A 20,349-nucleotide genomic window follows, 5' to 3' on the forward strand; every position below is an offset into this window, starting at 1 on the left:
ACCGGAGTAGGCTTGGTTTGGTGTGTTGTTTGTACTTATGGCATGGAGACGAGACTCCTACACCTGGAATGACTTAACGGCCTAACAACCAAGGCCGGGACCGACATTTTACTTCCTCATCCGATGGAAGGTTGCAGCAGATGGGTCAGTATTCCCAGTGAGCGGATTTACTCTTTGAAGGGATCTGACTTTGCCGAGCCAGACAGGAATCGAACCCATCACCTTCCGCTTACAAGGCGAAACCCGTAACCTCACGGCCACGGAAGCTCGGCCTTTAGAAAAATAGTTACGTTAAAAATTCTTAGTTTAAATTCCGGGGTGACTTTGATAGTCATAGTTTTTCTTGTTAAAATCATATTTAAGATGTTCAAACATTATTTGTACGTTAAATGTACCATCACTAATGTAGCTGATATAGTTTTTAAGAAAAAAATCAATGTTTATATTTAGTTAACTATGTTTATAAGCTTTTTAACAGGTAAAATTGTTAAAAAGTTGGAATTTAATACTAGTATTGTTTATAAAATTATTGATTTACATTGCAATTTATATTGAATTTGAATCACGAATCACAAGTTTTCACATTTGACATGAAACTTGTTCAACTGAAATTGGTTTTAAATTTTGAGATTTTTTTTAATTGTGTTTCAAAAACACATATTATTCATTATTTACAAACTTATTTAACCTTCTCCTAGTGCAAAATTGTCTAAAGAATCCGAAAATGCATTCCGTTTTTCGATTCAAAATCATGTTCATTGTGAAAATAATGACACTTTGAGAAGTTTAAAATAATGACTTTCATCAACAATTCCTTAACTATAGTAAACTAACTTTTTAAACTTTTCAAAATTTTATGAAAAGTTCTTTTTGAGGTACTTTGAACACTTCTCTACCATCGTCAGTATGATTCTAAACCATTCCGTAGGGAAGAGTGGGGAGACTTGATCCCCTTTTTTGTATCGCACATAACTCTGTAAATTTTTCACAAAGCTATAAACTTTTTGCATGAATTGAAAGCTTAAACATTCATCTATGTTTGGCTAATAAGGGTATTTCATCAGATGATCTCTTCAAATCATGCCAAGCGCTTTAAAAAAATATTTTAAACCGGCATTTTAAAAATGTTAGGTGTAACTTGATCCCCCTTTCAACATTTAGAAGAAATCTTAAGCAAAATGTTTCTTATTCATTCAAACTTTTAATTTTCTGTAAGTTACAGCAATCTCACATAAAACCTGTACGTTTGTGTTAAAAATATAACAGGTTTAGTATTTTAAATATTTAAAAATTTAAAATATTATTTTTTAGACCAAAATTAAGCACGTTTACAAAAGCTGGAAATTTTTGTTTACAAAACTTTTGAAAAAAAGGATCAAACTGCAGTTAGTTATGTACAACTATACTAAAGGAAACTATGTATGAAAACCCAGCCCAATCAATTAATCTTGAGGCTGATTCCAGTGACTTTAAAAATGCAGGGATCAAGTCTCCCTAAACGCATTTTTTTAAACAATTGATTGTAAAAATAGTATGACGATAAATTTAACATCAAATGCGTAAGGGTTTTGTAGTTGATAAGTTTATCAAACAATTCATGTATAAAAAATATTTTTTGAATAATTTTTGAGTGTTTTCCATACATATAAAATCAAAGAAAAAAAAGATCTCTTGGAAGTTTTTTGCAGTTCGTTATAGAAAACTGTGTGTAATTCAATCTAAACATTTTTTAATTTTTTTTTCTTTGTTTTCTACAGTGAGTTTTAGTTATTTTCGCATAACTTTCTAGGACAAAGCTAATTGTTTTACCCACATGCTGACGAGATACAGGCTTGGGATCAAGTGTCCCCGGGGATCAAGTCTCCCCACTCTCCCCTACGTATTTTAATTGTACTCTTCATTTTGCGGAAAATCTCAAACCGATAAAAGTCACCCCGGCTATCAAAGTCACCCCGTTTTACGGTACATCAAAAGCTTCGTTTTTGCACCAGGAACAGTAATCCGATGTAAAATCGCACTGCAAGGACCGGAAGATCCGGATTTTTGGAATTAGTATCAGATTTAGGCAATTGTGAACTGATACGCTTTCTTCTTCCATGAATCAAAAACAATAAAAAAAAAACTCTAGGACCCATCGGAACCGGTTCCACCGATCTCTGGTGGCCAAATCCGGAACCGAATTAGGAAACAGCATAAACCAGTCATGCGAAGTATCAAACTTCAAAGTATTCAAACTTCTAACGTTAATAAAGCAATCTTCTTAAAAAACCCTAAATATTAGTTTAAACATAAACATGTACCATTGTTTTATCTTGCCTCTGATCGAGGATTGTTCTGAATTGAACAAACTGAAGAACCAGCACAGCTCTGGCCACCCTAATCTGCCTGCTAACTGAAAAGTAGAAGCTACCAACCAACCACAAGTGGTTCTTGCACTCTCGACAACAAGAACACCAGAGCAGAAAAAAGGCATCAAATTTCAGTGCACTTCTTTTACGCTGAGTTTTTTTTTCTCACTCCGTTTCACCCTTGTCTTGGCTTGATTGTTACTCATAATCAAGAAAGCTACAGTTATCGGAATGATGGCGTTATAGGGCGGCTGATAGTACTATACAAAGCAGATTGACGTAACTGTAAAAACTTAATCGATCTTGGAACTGCATCTGGATATCCTGAAACAGTGCAAGATTGTTTCAATTGTGGATCGTGAGACTTCAAAAAACCTATACAGTCATCCCACAAATTCGGAACGGTTTCCAGATTGGCCAATGTTCAAAAAATCATAGCAAATCGATAATTGAACTTAATGATTCGTTTTTACCTTCATTTGAAAGCTTTTCTTGCGATCTTTCGAATGATGTATCGAACATCAGCATTTTTTTTACTTTTATATGAAGTTTTTGAAAAATTGCTTTGCCCCTCGAAATCCACAAATTCGGAACACTTTTTTCTTACGAATGTAAACAAATTTTGGATCTCTCCAGGAGTACATATTTAATACCAAATAATGATTTCACACACTGAAACCAATGAAACTCAAGCTTAGTAATGTTTTATACATGGTTTGATATCTTTTTTTGTGAAAATATCAGTTAAATTCAGGTGTTCCACATTTGTGGAAGGCACAATAACATCCCACAATTATGAAACAGGCCATTTGGAGGCAGTGTTTTGCTGCTCTGGACAAAATAGTCTTGAAATGAAGTTTTTTGTTCAAAAAGTACATCTTTTACTAGTGAAATAGCAAGATAATGTCCAAATGAAGGTTCTAAAAATAGTTAGGTCGACAGAAAAGCTACTTTTGGCATGCTATTGACAAATTATCATAAAAGTGTTCCGAATTTGTGGGTGTTCCGAATATGTGGGATGACTGTACGTTTAAAAAAAATAGCTGCTCCGAACATGAAGGAATATATAGAACACATTCACGTCCAAAATAAACCGTTAATGACTTTCCACCTGCCAAAATCAGGCAATGAAGTGTAACGACTTTTATTGCTCGTTTTTGTCTAGTCTTGTCTTGCTTCTAACGAACCAGTCGCAATCTTCTATCTAAGGTATGGTCCGCGGCGGGCTACGTCCCGCGTGGTGAAGAGTTAATCAAACAAACAGGTTCTACATCACACCGCCACCGAGGCCATTAACACCGGACTCTCGATGTGCAGAAGGTGTGTAATTTCTCCGGCTAGAACCTGCTCGATCGTTGTCGGATGTGCTTGATTTGCATTATTTCACTTGAATCGGGTTTTCCAGTATGTTACTTTGTCCTTCAGGTGTGTAATTATGTGCGATCTTGAACATTCTTGTAGGTTCTTATTAGGACATGGAATGGCATATTAATGAGGTACAATTATGCAGCTGATTTGCTTGGTTTATGTTTAAAAGAACATTATGATAACTATAAGTGAGAATCTACTGTATTAAGCTATTCTAGAATTTCATCCTATTTCAACAATCGCGTGCAGACTAACCTACGATCATAAATTTTAACGAGGAAGCACGCGACGCACCTCCACGTGATAAACGCTGGTTGGAGCGAGAAGGGGAGATCAAACGCGGAGCTCGTTGGCAGCCGTCTTAACGAAGCAATGCAGTTTTAATTGCTTTCATCAAGAAAACTTGCAACTTCTTCGCCCCAAGAAGGTATTTATAGCCCTGCCAGTTGGATTTGCAGATGCGACTTAACGTGTGTCGGCCTCGATCCCAGAGGGAGGAATTGGACGACGTGCTCTACTCCTAAAGGTATTCAACGCCCAAGAAGTCGTCATATACGCGACGCTTATGCTTGATGGTGGGGCTAGACTGCGTGACGCAATAATTGAATTTTTCCCTCTGCTAATTGTTACACAATTACCACCGCTGTTGTGCATTGTTCACAGTCGATTTAACCGAAATTGCTCCCCCGCCGAGCGCCTTCCCATGTTGAAGGTGTTCTTTCCGGGGGGATCTTTCCGAGAACAATGTTCTTCGTAACAATTTCACCACACAGGTAATGGCAATAATTCGTCACGCAATGCTCCAACATCTGAATGGGGTAATTCTTTTTGTCAAAGACCGCAAATTAGAGAGTCTCGGAACCATTTGCCATTCAAGGCAGGGCAAGAATAAAACCAAAAAGAAAGAAAGATAAAAGTGCATCCAACAGAATAAAGAACACATGTGCGTAACCACCATCTGGAAGTGGGTTCATTTAATTTTTAAATTAATTCCGCCAGACCTTGCGCATTTCAACGGCCGTACGGTTGCGTGATGGGACTGCAGCAGCGCTGGCATTGCAATGGAAGGTAGGGAGCTCCAGAATTCGCAAAGTTGTGCAACTTCGCAGACGATGCATGCAAGCAATGTCTTTTAGTCAGTCAACGGTTCGAATTGGCATTTCTATTTGAATCGGACTAGTAATTATCTAACATTAAATTTGTGCCGTAGAATTCTTATCTTGAAGCTTTGATTAAATTCGTTAGAAAATGCTTAAATACCTATTCTAAATTTTAATAATCCTCGACTATTTTAAGCTCTTGACATTAAAAGTGAAATGTTAATGAAAAACGTGTTTCAAAATGCATTTTACACCATTTCAATTGCTTTGCAATCATTAGTGAAATTTCTAAGAACTGACGCAAACTTGTAACTGTGACTTGGGCGTCATCCATAAAGTACGTACGCTCAAAAATCACTTAAAGAAAAAGTGTTTATTTAATACGTTAAACTGCCTTACCCAAAGCGTTCTCAGTCTCAGATGGTAGTAGTTGAAAATTATGCTATTTTTCACTAAAATGCCAATAACTCCCTTTAGATTCAACCAATTGGGATGCTTTTTCCTGCATTTTGTTGCATTTTTATGCCCTTTCAGATGCATTTTAAATTTTGAAATTAAATTGAATGTTGCCTAAGTTATAGCCTTTTTAAGATTTTTGACGTTTTTGAACCACCAAACTTTGTGTTCCGATTTGCCCCACTTCCCGTTGACCTAGAGTGCTCATATTTTGGCCAGTTGCTAGTTTTATATGTACAAACAACCCCTGAAAATTTCAGGCAGATTGGTGAGGTCGATGCGAGATGGGTATGCTTTGCTCGTGGACTCGCTCATAGGATGCTAAGCTGAGAAAAACATGTTTCTATGATTTTTGAATACTTGAAAGTTATTCCAGGTCTTCTAATTTTTATGAGGTACAAATCTGTTTTTATATTGCTATGTTAATTCTTTAAAAAAATAATTGAGTGTATTTTATTACACAACCTATTATTTTTTCATATTAAAATTGACAAAAATACCAAAATTATGAGAGTTTAAAGAAATAAAATTAAAATAAATTCTATAAAAAAATCCCATCGAAAACAATGTGAAGTACTTTTTGAGGGGGGGTACCTTGCGTGAAAAAGTGTGACATAGGGGGGAGGGGGGTTAATTTTGGCCGATTTTTGCGTGACATACTTTATGGATGACGCCTTGTTACAAAGACGAGCTCATTTATATAAATAAAATCTAGAGTTTTTTTAATAGGTCCTATAAACAAATTAAAGACAGAGATTTCCAATTTTTTTTGCATGGAACTGCTTTATAGACTAAATAAATCAGGCTAGAATTTTTCTGTAAACAATTTTTTCAATATAATTTTCCATACAAATTTTGGCAGCTTTCCATAAAAAAATTACATGTGAAAATACTAAAATCTGCGATTTTGAAAAACAATTTCATCGATTTCGAAAATTCAGTATAGTTGTAGGTATGGATGACGAAGGACTATAATGAAAAACAAATATGCAATGATATTTTTAAGCTGATTTTTAAAATAACTTTTTGCAATTTCGTCGTGAAACTACTAACTTTTCCTGTCATTCTCGGACGATGAAACAGCCTACTTTTCTCTACCAAAAATAACCGCATCAGTGAACCTCATTGGATAAATGTACGACTACGATGCTGAAAAAATATTCTTTTTGCAACTTGTTGCAAATGCTGAGAAGTTGAATTTTCCAGCACTTGTATAAAAAAGTATGACTTTTCAAATTTGTTTGATTAAAACGGTTAATTGATTAAATACGTGAACTCAAAGCGTGTTTTTCGGAGATGCAAAAAAAATGTGTGGCTCTCGTTGCAAACCTTGATTTTTTCAGCATTTCCTCTTTTCAGACAATTACAAATGAGGAAATAGTAGTTTATGCAACAAGTTGCAAAAAGAAGATTTTTTCAGCACGTGTCGTACATTTATCCAACGAGGTTCACCGAGTTGGATAAATACGACAAGTGCTGAAAAAATCAAGGTTTGCAACGAGTTCCATTCATCATTTTTTGCATTTCTGAAAAAACACCCATTGAGTGAATAAGTCGAATGTTCATGTATTTTGTCAATAAATCGTTTAATTAAAAAAAATGTTGAAAAGTATTACTTTTCAAAACTAGTGCTGAAAAGTTCAACTTTTCAGCATCCATTTCAGTGTTGAAAAGTAGAACTTTTCAGCATTTGTTTTGAAATGTGTTTTTCTATTCGATTCTGTTATTTTTAGTAGATAAAAGTAGGCTATTTCGTCACGCGAGAATGACAGGAAAAGTAGAAAGTTTCAAAACGGAATTGCAAAAAATATCTTTTTGTAATTCTAACGTGAAACTACTTACTTTTCCTGTCATTCTTGAACGATGAAAAAGCCTACTTTTCTGTACCAAAAATAATAAAATCGAATAGTAACACTTTTTAATATAAATGCTAAAAAGTTCTACTTTTCATCACTGAAATGGATGCTGAAAAGTTGAACTTTTCAGCACTTGTTTCGAAAATTAATTGACAAAATACTCGGTAACTCGGTGAACCTCGTTGGATTAATGTACGACTCGTGCTGAAAAAGTTTCTTTTTGCAACTTGTTTCAAAAACTACTATTTTTCAATTTTTCAAAAAAATGAGAACGGTTGAAAAATGATTTTGAAGTGTAGTAAAATTCAGTACATTTTGTTTTTTTTTTTTTTGATTTTGTTGATACGGCCTTAGATTACTGAGACTGTTCATACAAAGATAAAAAAATAAACAAAAAAGAATAGATTTTCTATATGTTGTTCCTTCTTGAAGATCACCGATACCTCAAGTCCGTCTCAATTCTCCAATGTTCGATTATCCAATGGTTTGTTTGGGGCTTCGGATAATCGAATCATGAACAACATAATTTTGCTATCATATTTTTTGTATTTTCTTAATTTTAATATTTCATCACTGCCATTGTGGTCGCCATGTTAGTTTAAAAATTCTAAATCACTTAAAGGTGGTTAAGGGGTTAAGCTCAAGCTCAATAAGAAATATAAGATACCGTCAGTAGGGATGACTATGGGTCGACAACGATACACCTCTCGTAATTTCTTAATATCAAAAACAATTTAAATAACAGCGAAAATCCTTCAACGTTGATTTAATTAGATAGTTTACTCAAAGTTTACTAACATTTTCCCAAAATATGGAGGATTTTGATGAATACTACCTTAAATGCCAATAATTTGAAAATTGACCCAATCTCACTCCTTAGAGGGGGTGACATTGAGTCAAATGAAACTAAAATGATGCTCAAATACAACGATATTGTAAAACAAGTCATTCAACAGTGTTTCTTGTTCGAGGGAATCGTATTGACATGCTACAGTGTTTTAAGTAAATATTTACAAACATTTGGGTAGTTTTCGAGCAATTCCAACAAAAATATTAGAAAAAGAGAAAGTGCAGTGCTTCTGGGGACGCGCAGTCCTGTTTTTTCGTGATAATTTTCGTCTCTTTTGTGTCGCTGTTTGTGTGCATGGAGTGATTGGTTTTATGTGACTAGGTTTTATTTTTTATGTTATTTTCTTTCTCTCCATTTCCTCAGTTTGATTTGCGATGCCTTTCCGTCGGGTCGTGTTTTTTTTTCGCGTTCGTCGTCGGTGTGTTTTTCGTTTTTTTTTTCGCTTGCGTGTATGTGTGTAAAAGTGCGGCTGGTTCTGGTTGTCATCGATGACAATTGAGCCAGTCTTATTTGCGATGCCTTTCCGTCGGGTCGCAGGGTTTTTTCGCGTTCGTCGTCGGTGTGCAATAACAACAAAACCTTATCATACCATTTCAACTCGATAAACATCTTAACTCGTCGTTCGCTTCGTTAATCAGTACCCCACTAAACATGAATCATGTAAAACTCGTAAAAACATCTCAATTAAAAAGTCAGACTGTTAAATCCTTCATCATTTAATTACAAATAATTTTGGTTCTATCTTTCCACAGCCGGCTGTCTAAGATTAAACCATTTCAATTAAAAGTTAACAGCCAATAAACGGGAAATGTCTCATCCGCAGCATCCGATTGCTTGCCTTGAGAATAAAACATAATACCTTTCAACAAACACTATGATTTTAGGTCGCATCATCATCTTCTATGATGAATCCTGACCAAACACCCTATCCTACTAACAAATTTTCAGGTTCCTGGCGCTTGTGGGGTGTAAGCACAGAGTAAATCAGCTGCCCTAGTAGCAACCTGCGCTAACTAACATTCCCGTCCCTTAAAATTGAGATCTACAAACTGACATGGCGGGCGCCGTTGGTGGTCAATGACTGTTACCTATTCGCATGGTGTTTTATCTTTTCGGCGCATTCATACATGCTGTTGATAAGGGAAACACCACTTGATTGTCGAAGCCTATGATCAGTAGAGCTGAAAGGATATTACGGTCCTGTTCAGCAAAGGAGAAGGGCAACCATGGGTGGTCTCTCATGCTCATGCTCATGCTCATGCTCAATTCCAACAAAATATTAGAAAAATGATTTTTCGAGAGGTCGTTTTTGGCCAAAAAGGTACCTCAACTTTAGAAAGCTGCCAAAATAACAGGATTTGTTCTAAGAATGAGCTTTTTTCAGCGAAGTCATCTTAAGATGTCCCCTACACAACCCTTTTAACAGAATTTAGTTTCATTGAGAAGAACCTGAGAATTTGACCAATTCGCGATGAATTTGAGAAAAAAACTTCTCCATTAAAATAATTGTCTCACCTTCCATTCATGTTTCGACACTCGCAAACCCCTCAATTCTAAGTTGTTCTCGCGTGTTCTCACCTTGTGCTACTGCGCGTTCGGACACTCCCACTAACAACACTCGAAGGTGTGCTTAAAAAAGGGGGAGACCGTATAATAGCATGGAAAAAGGCTTAAACTTTAAACAAAATACGCGCTCCGCTCCGCTCTGTGGTTTAGAACGTCCCACTAACAGCTGGCGATCACGATCCTCCACCAAAAAAGAAACCAACGACCAAATGACGATGACGACGGCCGGCCGCCACCGCGTCAACATCTGAACCCTTTCCTGTTCGGTTTTGTTTGTTTGTTTGTGAATGCGTCGAACATGCAATATTTGCAATGGTTTTCGTGTATTTTTTTTAACGCTTTTATTCTTTCTCGGGAGCGAAAGAGCGTGGCCGGCCACTCCAAGTGGGGAGTGGTTTGCAATTTATGAAAACAAGTCACTGCCGTGGAGAAACGAACTTGAGACTTTTTTTATATGTTTTTTCCTGTTTTTGTTCAGAAACTACATAATCGACTACGGGTGGCTTTTTGCAAAATGCATAGTGGTCAAAACAAAATTTGTAAAAAAGTTTTTTACTATTTAAACTAAAATAATATTTAAAAATAATATGGTAATGTTACAATTTTAACTTTTTCCATCGATTATTTCGTCCACATTTTCCCCCAAACTGTCCCACAGTCCCTCTGGAAGTCACTGCGGAAAAGTGTGTCACTCTCGTCAAAAACTGCGACATCGACGACCGTCGACGTTCTGCGCGACGTTGCGTTCAAGTCACCTTTGCGCCACCACCACCGCACTACCAGTTTTGCAGATGTGTACGAATATAAATAAATAACTGTACTGATGGCCACGTCTCGTCCCTTGCGATCAACCGGCTTGGGACCGACGAGCAGGGCCTGGCCGTTGGGACCATATACGTGTGGTACGAAAAGTTCACTTTTTTTTGGCTTCCATTGATTACCGGTTCTAGATTAGGGGCTTTTCTTTCCTCTCGCCGTGTTTTGTTTTTGCTGATTTTATGTGCATTTTTTCTCGAAGATTTTGATTACGCCTCCGGATCAACGGAAGAAGTGTGGCATTTCACTAATCAACTCATAAGTAGCTTGAATAAAAAACCTAATTTAATGGTCGACCTCGTGACCATCACAAAATTGGAGGAAATAGCTGTTTTGGCCATTCCTGAAATTCATAAGCGAAATGGGAGATACGCTTCCAGTAACTGTTAGCGTATCTCCTATTTCTCTTATGATATTTATATAATTTGTGAAAAAAAAAAATCAAAGAAATCTATTGAAATTATCGTTATTATTTGAAATTATCTTAAACGATATCCTATAAAACTGAGAGTTTTTTGCAACATGCACAAACAATTTGAGATAAACAGATAATATCGTCAAAAGGAGTTACTATGAGTCAAAAACGTCATATTTTGATTATTTTAGTTAACCAACTTTTTTAATATACTGATGTCAAACGAAAGAGGTCGCTTTTTATTTTGACACCCCTTTTATACGGAGTTCACACACACTATCAAACGATTGTTTTGAGAGTGTGCGTGAGCGCCGTGTAAAAAGTGACAGTTTGTCACTTTTTAGCGGGAGGATGGCAAACCTATTCCGACCAAAGCAAACTGACAGCAGTCGGGAAAAGGGCCTAAAAAATTAACGCAACATGATTTCGCGCAAACCATCGATTGCTATACACCAAAAGCTTCGTTTTTGCACCAGGAACAATAATCCGGTGAAAAATCGCATTGCACGGACCGGTGGTCGGAGTTCAGAACATCGAAAGATCCGGATTTTTCGAAAATGTATTTGATCCTTTTCAATATTTCACAAAAGTACTTTTCATTTCGGATTCCATTTCTCCTTTATTGTTTTTTTTGTGTGTGGCTATTCAATACTTTACAAAAAACACATTTTATTCAAAAAAAATCATAATAACACATTCGTCATACCCTATAGCTCAAAAGATGTCACTTTTTGTCTACCAAAAACATATCAACAAATGAGTGAAATCGCGGGCCTGGTAAAGTCGAGTGTTTGGGATTTTTATTATGACAGATCGATATAATTTTTGGAGTGTTAAAATTTGTTTCCAAATAGTCCTAATTGAGCAATTCCAGCTCAAACCATGATTTTTTCTGGGATTTTTGTACCCGACCCTCTCCATTTTCAATAAAACTTTGTAGACATGTTATCCTAGGCCTATATAAGCCTTTGTTGTGTATATGGAGCCAATACTACTCGAAAATAACATTTGAGAAGGGCGTAAGGTATTTAAATATTTTTGTATTTTGTAATTTTAAAATTACTGCATCTCGATGCCGTTGCGTCGTATCAAAAGGTGGTCGAAGACAAACTTGTAGGAAATTGGACGGGCTTTCTGAAAAAAATACACTCAAACAAAAATACACGCCACATCTATGAGATTTTTTTGATTTTTAAGTCTAAAAGGTGATGTCACGATTTTTTTTCGTTCAAAATTTTTGAGGAAATAGCCTAAAATGTTACCAAAAGACTGACGAAAAATGCAGGATGGTATGTCTCCTCCTTGTCTGCCTGTGTGGATCAATCGGACCGCGCACTGGACTCACAATCCAGAGGTCGCCGGTTCCGGGGCGGACGCAAAAAATTCTAAGTGTAAATATAGGTATTCGGTGCCCTCTCCCCGTGCCCATACCTTCACACTTAGGAGACCCGGGAGGCGGAGTCTTGTCGCAAAAAGAACGATACACGCCTGTGAATCCGTTGACGAAACCGCAAGGTTTAAGAGGGCCACATTATAAGGTGTTACGTCGATTCCGTTTATGTCTCTCCTAAAAAAATACAAAAATCATTTACTAAAACTGTTTTTTTGAAAAGTGGTCCTAACGTCGAAATTTTGAAAAACCGGTAGTGGATTCCCACTTTCCCCAGACAATTTTACATAAAAGTCTCCATATTGACCATTGTCCTATGTCCAATCCTTGGGAAGATACAGCGGTTTTAAAAATAAAAATGTTGAAAAAACGGGTTTTTTGGTAGTTTTTGGCAATTTCTTTATGACAGACTTGGTTTTTCAGTCTCGTAAATATTTTTACCGGAAAGCTCGTCCAATTTCCCATAAGTTTGCCTGTGACAGCTTTTTGATTTGACTCCTTTTGATATTTAAGTAAGCTAATTTACTATCCAGGTTTCTACCACACTGCAAAAAACATTCTATTTTCAGTTGTTAGCAATTTAATTAACATTCCAACGCCCAAGGCTCCAAAAAAGTTGGAACGGTAACTTCAACTCGCTGGTTCTGAATAACCAAGTCTGTCATATAGAAATAGCCAAAATCTACAAAAAAAAGCCGTTATTTCAACATGTTTATTTTTAAACCGCTGTATGTTCCCAAGGATTGGACATAGGACAATGGTCACTATGGAGACTTTTATGTAAAATTGTCTGGGGAATCGATTTCCACTACCGGTTTTTTCAAAATTTCGACGTTAAGACCACTTAAAAAAAAACAGATTTAGTAAATGATTTATGTATTTTTTTAGGAAAGAACATTTGTAACATTTTCTTGGAATTTTCCCTGTACCGTACCATGACGTTCTGGTCCAACGTCCGTACGGCTACATTTTGCATTTTTCGTCAGTCTTTTGGTAACATTTTAGGCTATTTCCTCAAACATTTTGAACAAAAAAAATCGTGACATCACCTTTAAATTTAAGTTTTAGACTTAAAAATCAAAAAATCCCATATAAGTGGAGTGTATTTTTGTTTCAGTGTATTTTTTTCAGAAAGTTCGTCCAATTTTCTACAAATTTGTCTTTGACCACTTTTTGATACGACGCAACGGCTTCGAGTAACAGTAATTTTTAAATTGCAAAATACATTTTTTTAATTAACTTACGCCCTTCTCAAATGTTATTTTCGTGTACTATTGGCTCCATATGCACAAAAATGGCTTATATAGGCCTAGGATAACATGTCTACAAAGTTTCATTAAAATCGGAGAGAGTCGGGTACAAAAGTCCCAGAAAAAATCATGATTTGAGCTGGAATTGCTCAATTATAACCTACAACTTTGCCGAAGACAACAAATCGAAAAGAAAATCCCTTCTCGAGACGTGTATGAAGAAATTAATTATGCAATATGTTTTATTTGGACACAAGGAATCGATGGACAAAGTTTCGTACAAATGAAAAATAATAAAATCAACATTCAATTAAATAGCCAAAACTGAAAGTGGATTGGTTCAAACTTTATTTCAGTCTTCTACTTATCAGCAAAGCCAACATTTAAACTTATGCAAGGTACCCACCCAGCACGAGTACCCGTTTTGGATCGGTCCAAGCCATGAAGAAGATCCCAGCAACATTGCTTCTGCCTCATTTGACTGTTAAGAGCTGCTCTAATGCTTAATTATAGTGCCTCTTCAAGCAGGTACGTCAAGATGCACATTCGGGGCGCTAATGAGAGAGATTTATGGGGCCTCTCGTTCATATTTGGGGTGCGCTTTGTTTTATAATCAGCAAGTGGAGCCAAAAGATATAAGATTTTTTTTATTATATTTCAACTATAATTGCAGACCTTTGTTTGGCTGAAACAGTTTTTCTCTTTTTTCCTCTAACAACGAATCGTTCCAAAGATGTGAACCGAAGCAAATGACTCAATAATTTTCTCTAGGACCCTAACCCCTCCCCTCTGCCCGGGTCTAGCTTTGCGACTTTGTCAGTCGTAATTCACCTCAGAGATGTCCTCCTACGAACGAACCAGGGTACCCGGTAGGGATTGCAATAAATTATCCCCCGGCGGTTCTTTAGCTCTGCTGGAGAATCAGGACAGTTCTCTTTAATTTTGTGCTGTTTCGCCGATTTCTCACGTAATCCCACCGGGATAACAGGCAATTGAAAATCAAACACAACATTTCGTTACCTGAGGATCGATTGGGCTTTTCGAAAATTTGTAAATTCACAGGTCCTAGCGCAAACAATGGCTCTTCTTTTTGGGTTTTCTTTTTGCGTCAGTGTATTCAGGACTCAGGTAGCGTTGAAGATCGTACATTTCTGTTTCGTTTTCATGGTGCTCAGTTGAGAATTACACACTTTTTTTTTAAAAAAAGGACTGTGTGATGAATCGATTTTCTAACAAAAGATATGACGACTAGGGATTCTAAATCCAAGAAAAGAACGTTATTTAAAATTTTACAAGTTGCCAAAAATACATTTTCCAACCAAATTAATATCAAATGATTCTTGGAAAATACTAAAATTTACGAGAGTTAAGTTTGAGTGTTAAAAATTAAAAATTGTGAATGATAAATTCAATACGGCAATCACAAAATTCGTAGATCGAACTTCTTTCCCGGGGGTAATTATCTTTAGCCAGTTTCTCCTACAACTGCTTCCTGTGTGCCTATACCAATCTCCCTCGAAAGACAACCTTTTCACGCTGTCCTTTTTCTTCTATTCAATCTGATTCCAGGTAGAACCCACCATTGATGTTGTTGCTGGTTCCTAGCGAGAGGGTGTTTCAATGAATGGTTGAAGAAGTCAATTTCCCCGATCATCATGACCATGACGATTCAGTCGAATCTGGACTCGCCCAGGATGCACCACCAACACCACCAGCAGCAGTCGCATCGTGCCGCCATGGAACATGGACAGCAGCAGCAGCAGCACAGGTTCCATCAGCACGATCCGGCCTACAACATAACCAGTGCCGAGGGCGATGAGTACAACAGTGACAACAGCATAGCCGTGCTGCAGCATCACCACCGGTACATGCCCTCGAACAGTTCCAGCTCCTGTGATAATACCAAACACCATCCGGGACCGGGTTCCAGCAGTGCCGGACACGGTTCCTGCGACGAGAATACGCCCAGTGTGCTGGACATTAACCTAGATACTAAGAAGATTGCATTAACAAATGCGGCCAACAACTCGAGACTGAATAGCCCCGCCAGGTTTGAGAACGAGCGCAAGTACACGAACCACATCGAGGTGTACAGCGACAACAGCACCAACAAGCTGGAGGAGGAGATCTCCGAGGACGACCGGGGGCCACCGTTGCCGCCAAGGCCGGCGCCGCGAACGCGAACCCTGCAGCGAGCTGAGAGTGGTGAGTTCTTTATGATTTTTCATGGTATTGGTCACCCAAATGTGTGGAATATTCATTCAAATTCAAATATTTGCAACTTGCAACTTTGAAAACAATTTTATTCGGAGTTATGCTTCCGAGTAATTCTCTACGTTTTTGAAATTCGACTATTCTTTGTATTTTTTTTATCTTAATGAAACTTTGTCCATGTGTCAATTGAAGTCATTTTGCATAATGAATTCTTCCATACTATTTTACAGGTTGGTCATACAAAATGTTAGGGTTAGTGAATTTTCACGATTTCGCGGACAGCGTGAACTTCTTCTCAAATCAATTCTTTGAAATAACAACATAATAAATAATGCATCCATAAAGTCCTTTAAAGTAAATTTTATTATAGTTTTTAATTTAAATGCCTTTACTGAGATAATAATGTTAACAAAAATCAGTCAAATTTAAAAAAAAAACATAAGGATGATATAATTAATCATTTTATCGCAGATCTTCTGATAACAAAAGTTTTCATTTTTACAAATTTTGGATTTTTCACCCAAAAACTAAATAAAATTGATAGAACAAGTGTTTTATGATATGTTTTTGAAAGATTGATTTTTACGCTTCAAATATATTTGATTGAATTTATTTCAAAATCAAATTATTCGCTTAACAGCATTGCCTTGGCGTTCTCGATTGCGAGATTCCTACTCGAAACTAAGTGTCCGAAGGCTTGATTGTTGAGGCAATTGCAAACCTCTTTTTACACCTTAGCTTCCATCCACCCCGGGATTCGAACTGACGACCTTTGGATTGTGAGTCCAACTGGCTACCAGCGACTCCACCGAGGCAGGACCCAGAGAGACGACTCCTACATCTGGACTGAGCCTTTGGGTTAGACCGGGGCCAACATTTACTTCCCCCATCTGACGGAAGGCGTGGTCAGACAAATCTCTTCTCGAAAAATGCCACCGGGACCGCCTGGGATCGAACCCAAGCCTACTGGGTGAGAGGCATTTTTTTAATTTATTTTTAGTAATTATTTAAAAGCATTCATGTAAAAGTAACATTCAGTAGAAACAGTATCTTCCCTGAGTCTATATGTTATTGACCAGAAGGAGATAAAAATATTCAAAAAAATGATTGCTGTTTGGAGTATCAACAAAAGTTTTTTGCAATTCCGCTGTGAAACTGTCAACTTTTCCTTTCCTTCTGGAGAAACGAAACGGCCTACTTTAACTATCAAAAATAACAGATTTGAAAATCAATACCTTTTAATACCAGTACTGAAAAGTCCTACTTTTCAGCACTGAAATGGGTGCTGAAAAGTTGAACTTCTCAACACTTATATCGAAAAGTAACATTTTTCAATATTGTTTTGTTTTTAACGATGAATTTACTTAACACATGAATATTTGGCATAAAATTCCATTCAAAAAGCGTTTTTCGGAATTGCAAAAAATGTTTTTTGCAATTCCGTCGTGAAACTATTTACTTTTCCTGTCATTCTTGAACGACGAAATAGCCTACTTTTCTGTACCAAAAATAACAGAATCGAATAGCAACACTTTTCAAAATAAATGCTGAAAAGTTCTACTTTTCAGCACTCAAATGGGTGCTGAAAAGTTGAACTTTTCAGCACTTGTTTTGAAAAGTAACACTTTTCAACATTTTTTTGATTTAAACGATTTATTGACAAAATACATGAAAATTTGACATAAAATTTCATGGAACTCGTTGCAAAACTTGTTTTTTTCAGCACTCTTTGTATTTATCCAACTCTGTGAACCTCATTGGATAAATGTACGACTCGTGCTGAAAAAATCCTCTTTTTGCAACTTGTTGCATAAACTACTATATTTTTAGGAAACTAACTAAATTTAGCAATATTTTCATTCGATGTACAGTCCAGGCTCGATTATCCGAAGGCCTCGGAAAAGTTTCACTTCGGATAGTCGAATCACGAAAAAACAAATCTGGAGTTTTTTTTTAAACGGTCCAATAAATCAAATTTCCAGTTTTTGCTTTTTGGGTGTTTTTGAAACCGCCTTGAGTAAGGGGTATTAAAAAACATCCAAAAAGCAAAAACTGAAAATTTGGTTTATTGGTCCTTTAAAAAAAAACTTAAGAAATTTTTCGTTGTCTAATTTTTGACTGTCGAGCTTAGGTATGACACCTAAACTATGCTAAAATGATTTTGAATTTTTAAATCCGAGATGGCGGCCAAAATGGCGGTGATGTAATATTGAAAGAATGTTTTTTATTTTTTAATAGGCAATCAACAACTCAAATTCGACCAAAATGGGGTCGTAGAACTAAATTTTTATGTTAAAAACAAGAAAATGAAAAAATACGAAAACGATTTTTTTGTTCGTGATTCGATTATACGAAATCCCATACAAACCTTCGGATACTGTTAATACATACTAATTCTATGAAACGTTTATTTAAGCAGCCTCATTGTTTTGAGGAACTATATGAAACTTTTGATTTTTTTTCTGAATCTGCAAAAACAAAATCGTTTCTTGAGTTTTTTAAGACTCAAAATTGCAGTTTAAAATATTCACGAATCTTAATCCGTACTGAGTGATTTTTCAAAAGGTTCACTAACTTTTCTAGGAGGCTGAATTAGCAAACAAGCAAGAAACGTCAGCAAACCAAAATAGGGTAGGACGAAGTTTGCCGGGAAGAGCTTGTAGCTTGTTCCCATTATTGGAAATTTTGCAATATGATAAACAACGACTCAAAACAATAAATTAAATTGTTTTTTGTAATTTTTAAGTTCAACATTAAATGTTCATTGAAGAAATATTTACAGTTATTAGGAAAACCCAAATGTTTACAAAAAACTAGATGCTATGCTCAAGAGAAGATATGGAAATTGAACTTTACCTTGAAAAAACTTTTCCCTTTTACAAATAATTAGAAAAAATATTAATATTTGAAAATAAAGCATATTAATATTTGAAAATAAAACATTTGATTTCATATCTGCGGGGTAATTGCTAAATTATTTTTAAGGTAAATTTTGGGGTCCACCCTTTTTTGGCTTCTCTAAATTATAGTTGTTGGAATTTTTGACAAGTTGAAATTTACACTTTCAAAATAAGAAGAGAAACATTGGTTAATCAAACTTGAACATCGATCATTGGACATTCAATGCTCTAAACAATTTTTCAAATGTTTTTCTGATGATATTGTTTTGTTTCGATATTTATAAGTTTAAATTTCCCAGGATTCAAGAGGTTCAAAAATGGTCAATTTCCCGGGAAATTTTTCCCGAGAATTCCCGCTCGTCACCCTCTAATTGTTGTTATTCATAATTTGATCTATAAAATCACCTTTTATGAACATTTCAGATTTTTTCGGAGTCCTGTTGAATTTTCACGATATTAGATTATTTTCGGTGGATGGTTTCAGTGGAAGTTGAAAAAAAAACTTTTTTTTGTTTTCAGTTCCGTTTGAATAAAATTTTGAAGATTCCGTTACAGATTAAATTATTTTGCCTATTGATTTTTAACTTAGTTTCCGAAAATAGAGATGAAAATCTTAAGAAATAATTTTACTGGGCAAAATGTCACTGGATTTGCTGGAAAAATCATTAAAATTTGCTATGATATGAAATTAAATAAAATGAAAAAATAAAAAATAGAAGCAAATCAGCGAATCAGCGTTTTTTTATTTATTGAATATGATTTTTGCATCCATTAACCCCTCGGTTATTTTGTTTTTTTAACGTTTGTCTGCTTTTTAACTGAGCTACGGCCCCGTTATTGAGCGCCCAGTTAAAAAGCAGCTCAGCTAAACAACGCCCAGTTAGCGATCAACTACTGTATAACAAAAACTGTCAAGGAATTATTTAGATAAGTTAAATTAAATTAATTTGAGAACTACAAATATAAAACTGTGTCGTTTTTACAGCTAACAAATTGCACAAAATTCTATCAGAGTGCTTATGACTTGCACTTTTAAAAGTATTCATAAAATAAACCGTGATTTGAATCAAATCATTATTGTCTTCAATTTTTTTTAAATTTTACGAAATGTCAAGTATGCTTTTACGAATGATATCGTTCTCAGTGTTTTCACGAACACTTTTCCAGAGTTTTATTTATTGAAAGGTCCTATAACATGTGAAAGACAACAGTTTATAGGACCTTTAAAAAACTATAGATATGTTAATTCAAATGTTCAAAGGTTTTCACAAGTTTTAGAAAGCCTTTGAATCTTTTTATGGATAAATATATTTAGTAAGGAATGTCTAAAAGAACAATTCTAGAGTGTTTTTTAAAAAGATCCTATTAACATATGTAAGAAAAAAAAATCAAGTTTGAATTGAGAAAAACCCGGAAAACTCTCCCTTTTTAAATCAAACTCACAGTTAAATTAAAATGTCTAATTAACAAAAGCTTTGACCAAATCAAAAAAGCAATTCAATGTTCGAAAATTGTCAAAATTCCATACAAATCCGTATTATGCGTGAAATTCCCTACAAAAATTCCGGCCTGTTAAAAATCCGCGAAGAGGGTCGAAAATCCGTATGGTAAGGAAAAAATCCGTACAGTTGGTACCCTTATATATAATATAGCAAACAAAGTAGTTTCTGTAGTTTTAAGATAAGATTTTCAGAGTTTTTTTTTACATTTTTTACTTTCCGCGAAATTTCCGTGATATTTGGTGTTTTGAAATTAAGGCAATTTTGAGCGTGAAAAATCATTAACCCTAAAAATGATACATACAACACATGCAAACAAAA

The 20,349-nt window shown here is 35.6% G+C and overlaps 1 protein-coding gene across 5 annotated transcripts in view; it reads left to right on the plus strand.

Annotated features, from left to right (window-relative positions):
• Positions 1-20,349, plus strand: part of LOC120420093 (uncharacterized) — a 33,510-nt gene that overhangs the window by 4,305 nt on the left and 8,856 nt on the right. For all 5 annotated transcript variants that reach the window (XR_008212453.1, XM_052710124.1, XM_039583027.2 and 2 more), the window contains one exon: positions 14,985-15,620. Coding sequence is in view for 4 of the 5 variants with exons in the window: in XM_052710124.1 (XP_052566084.1) it covers positions 15,071-15,620 (550 nt within the window). In the remaining variant the exon portion in view is untranslated. The remainder of the gene's footprint in view (positions 1-14,984; positions 15,621-20,349) is intronic.

The sequence above is a fragment of the Culex pipiens genome, chromosome 3 (assembly GCF_016801865.2).
Source record: "Culex pipiens pallens isolate TS chromosome 3, TS_CPP_V2, whole genome shotgun sequence".
NCBI lineage: Eukaryota > Metazoa > Arthropoda > Insecta > Diptera > Culicidae > Culex > Culex pipiens.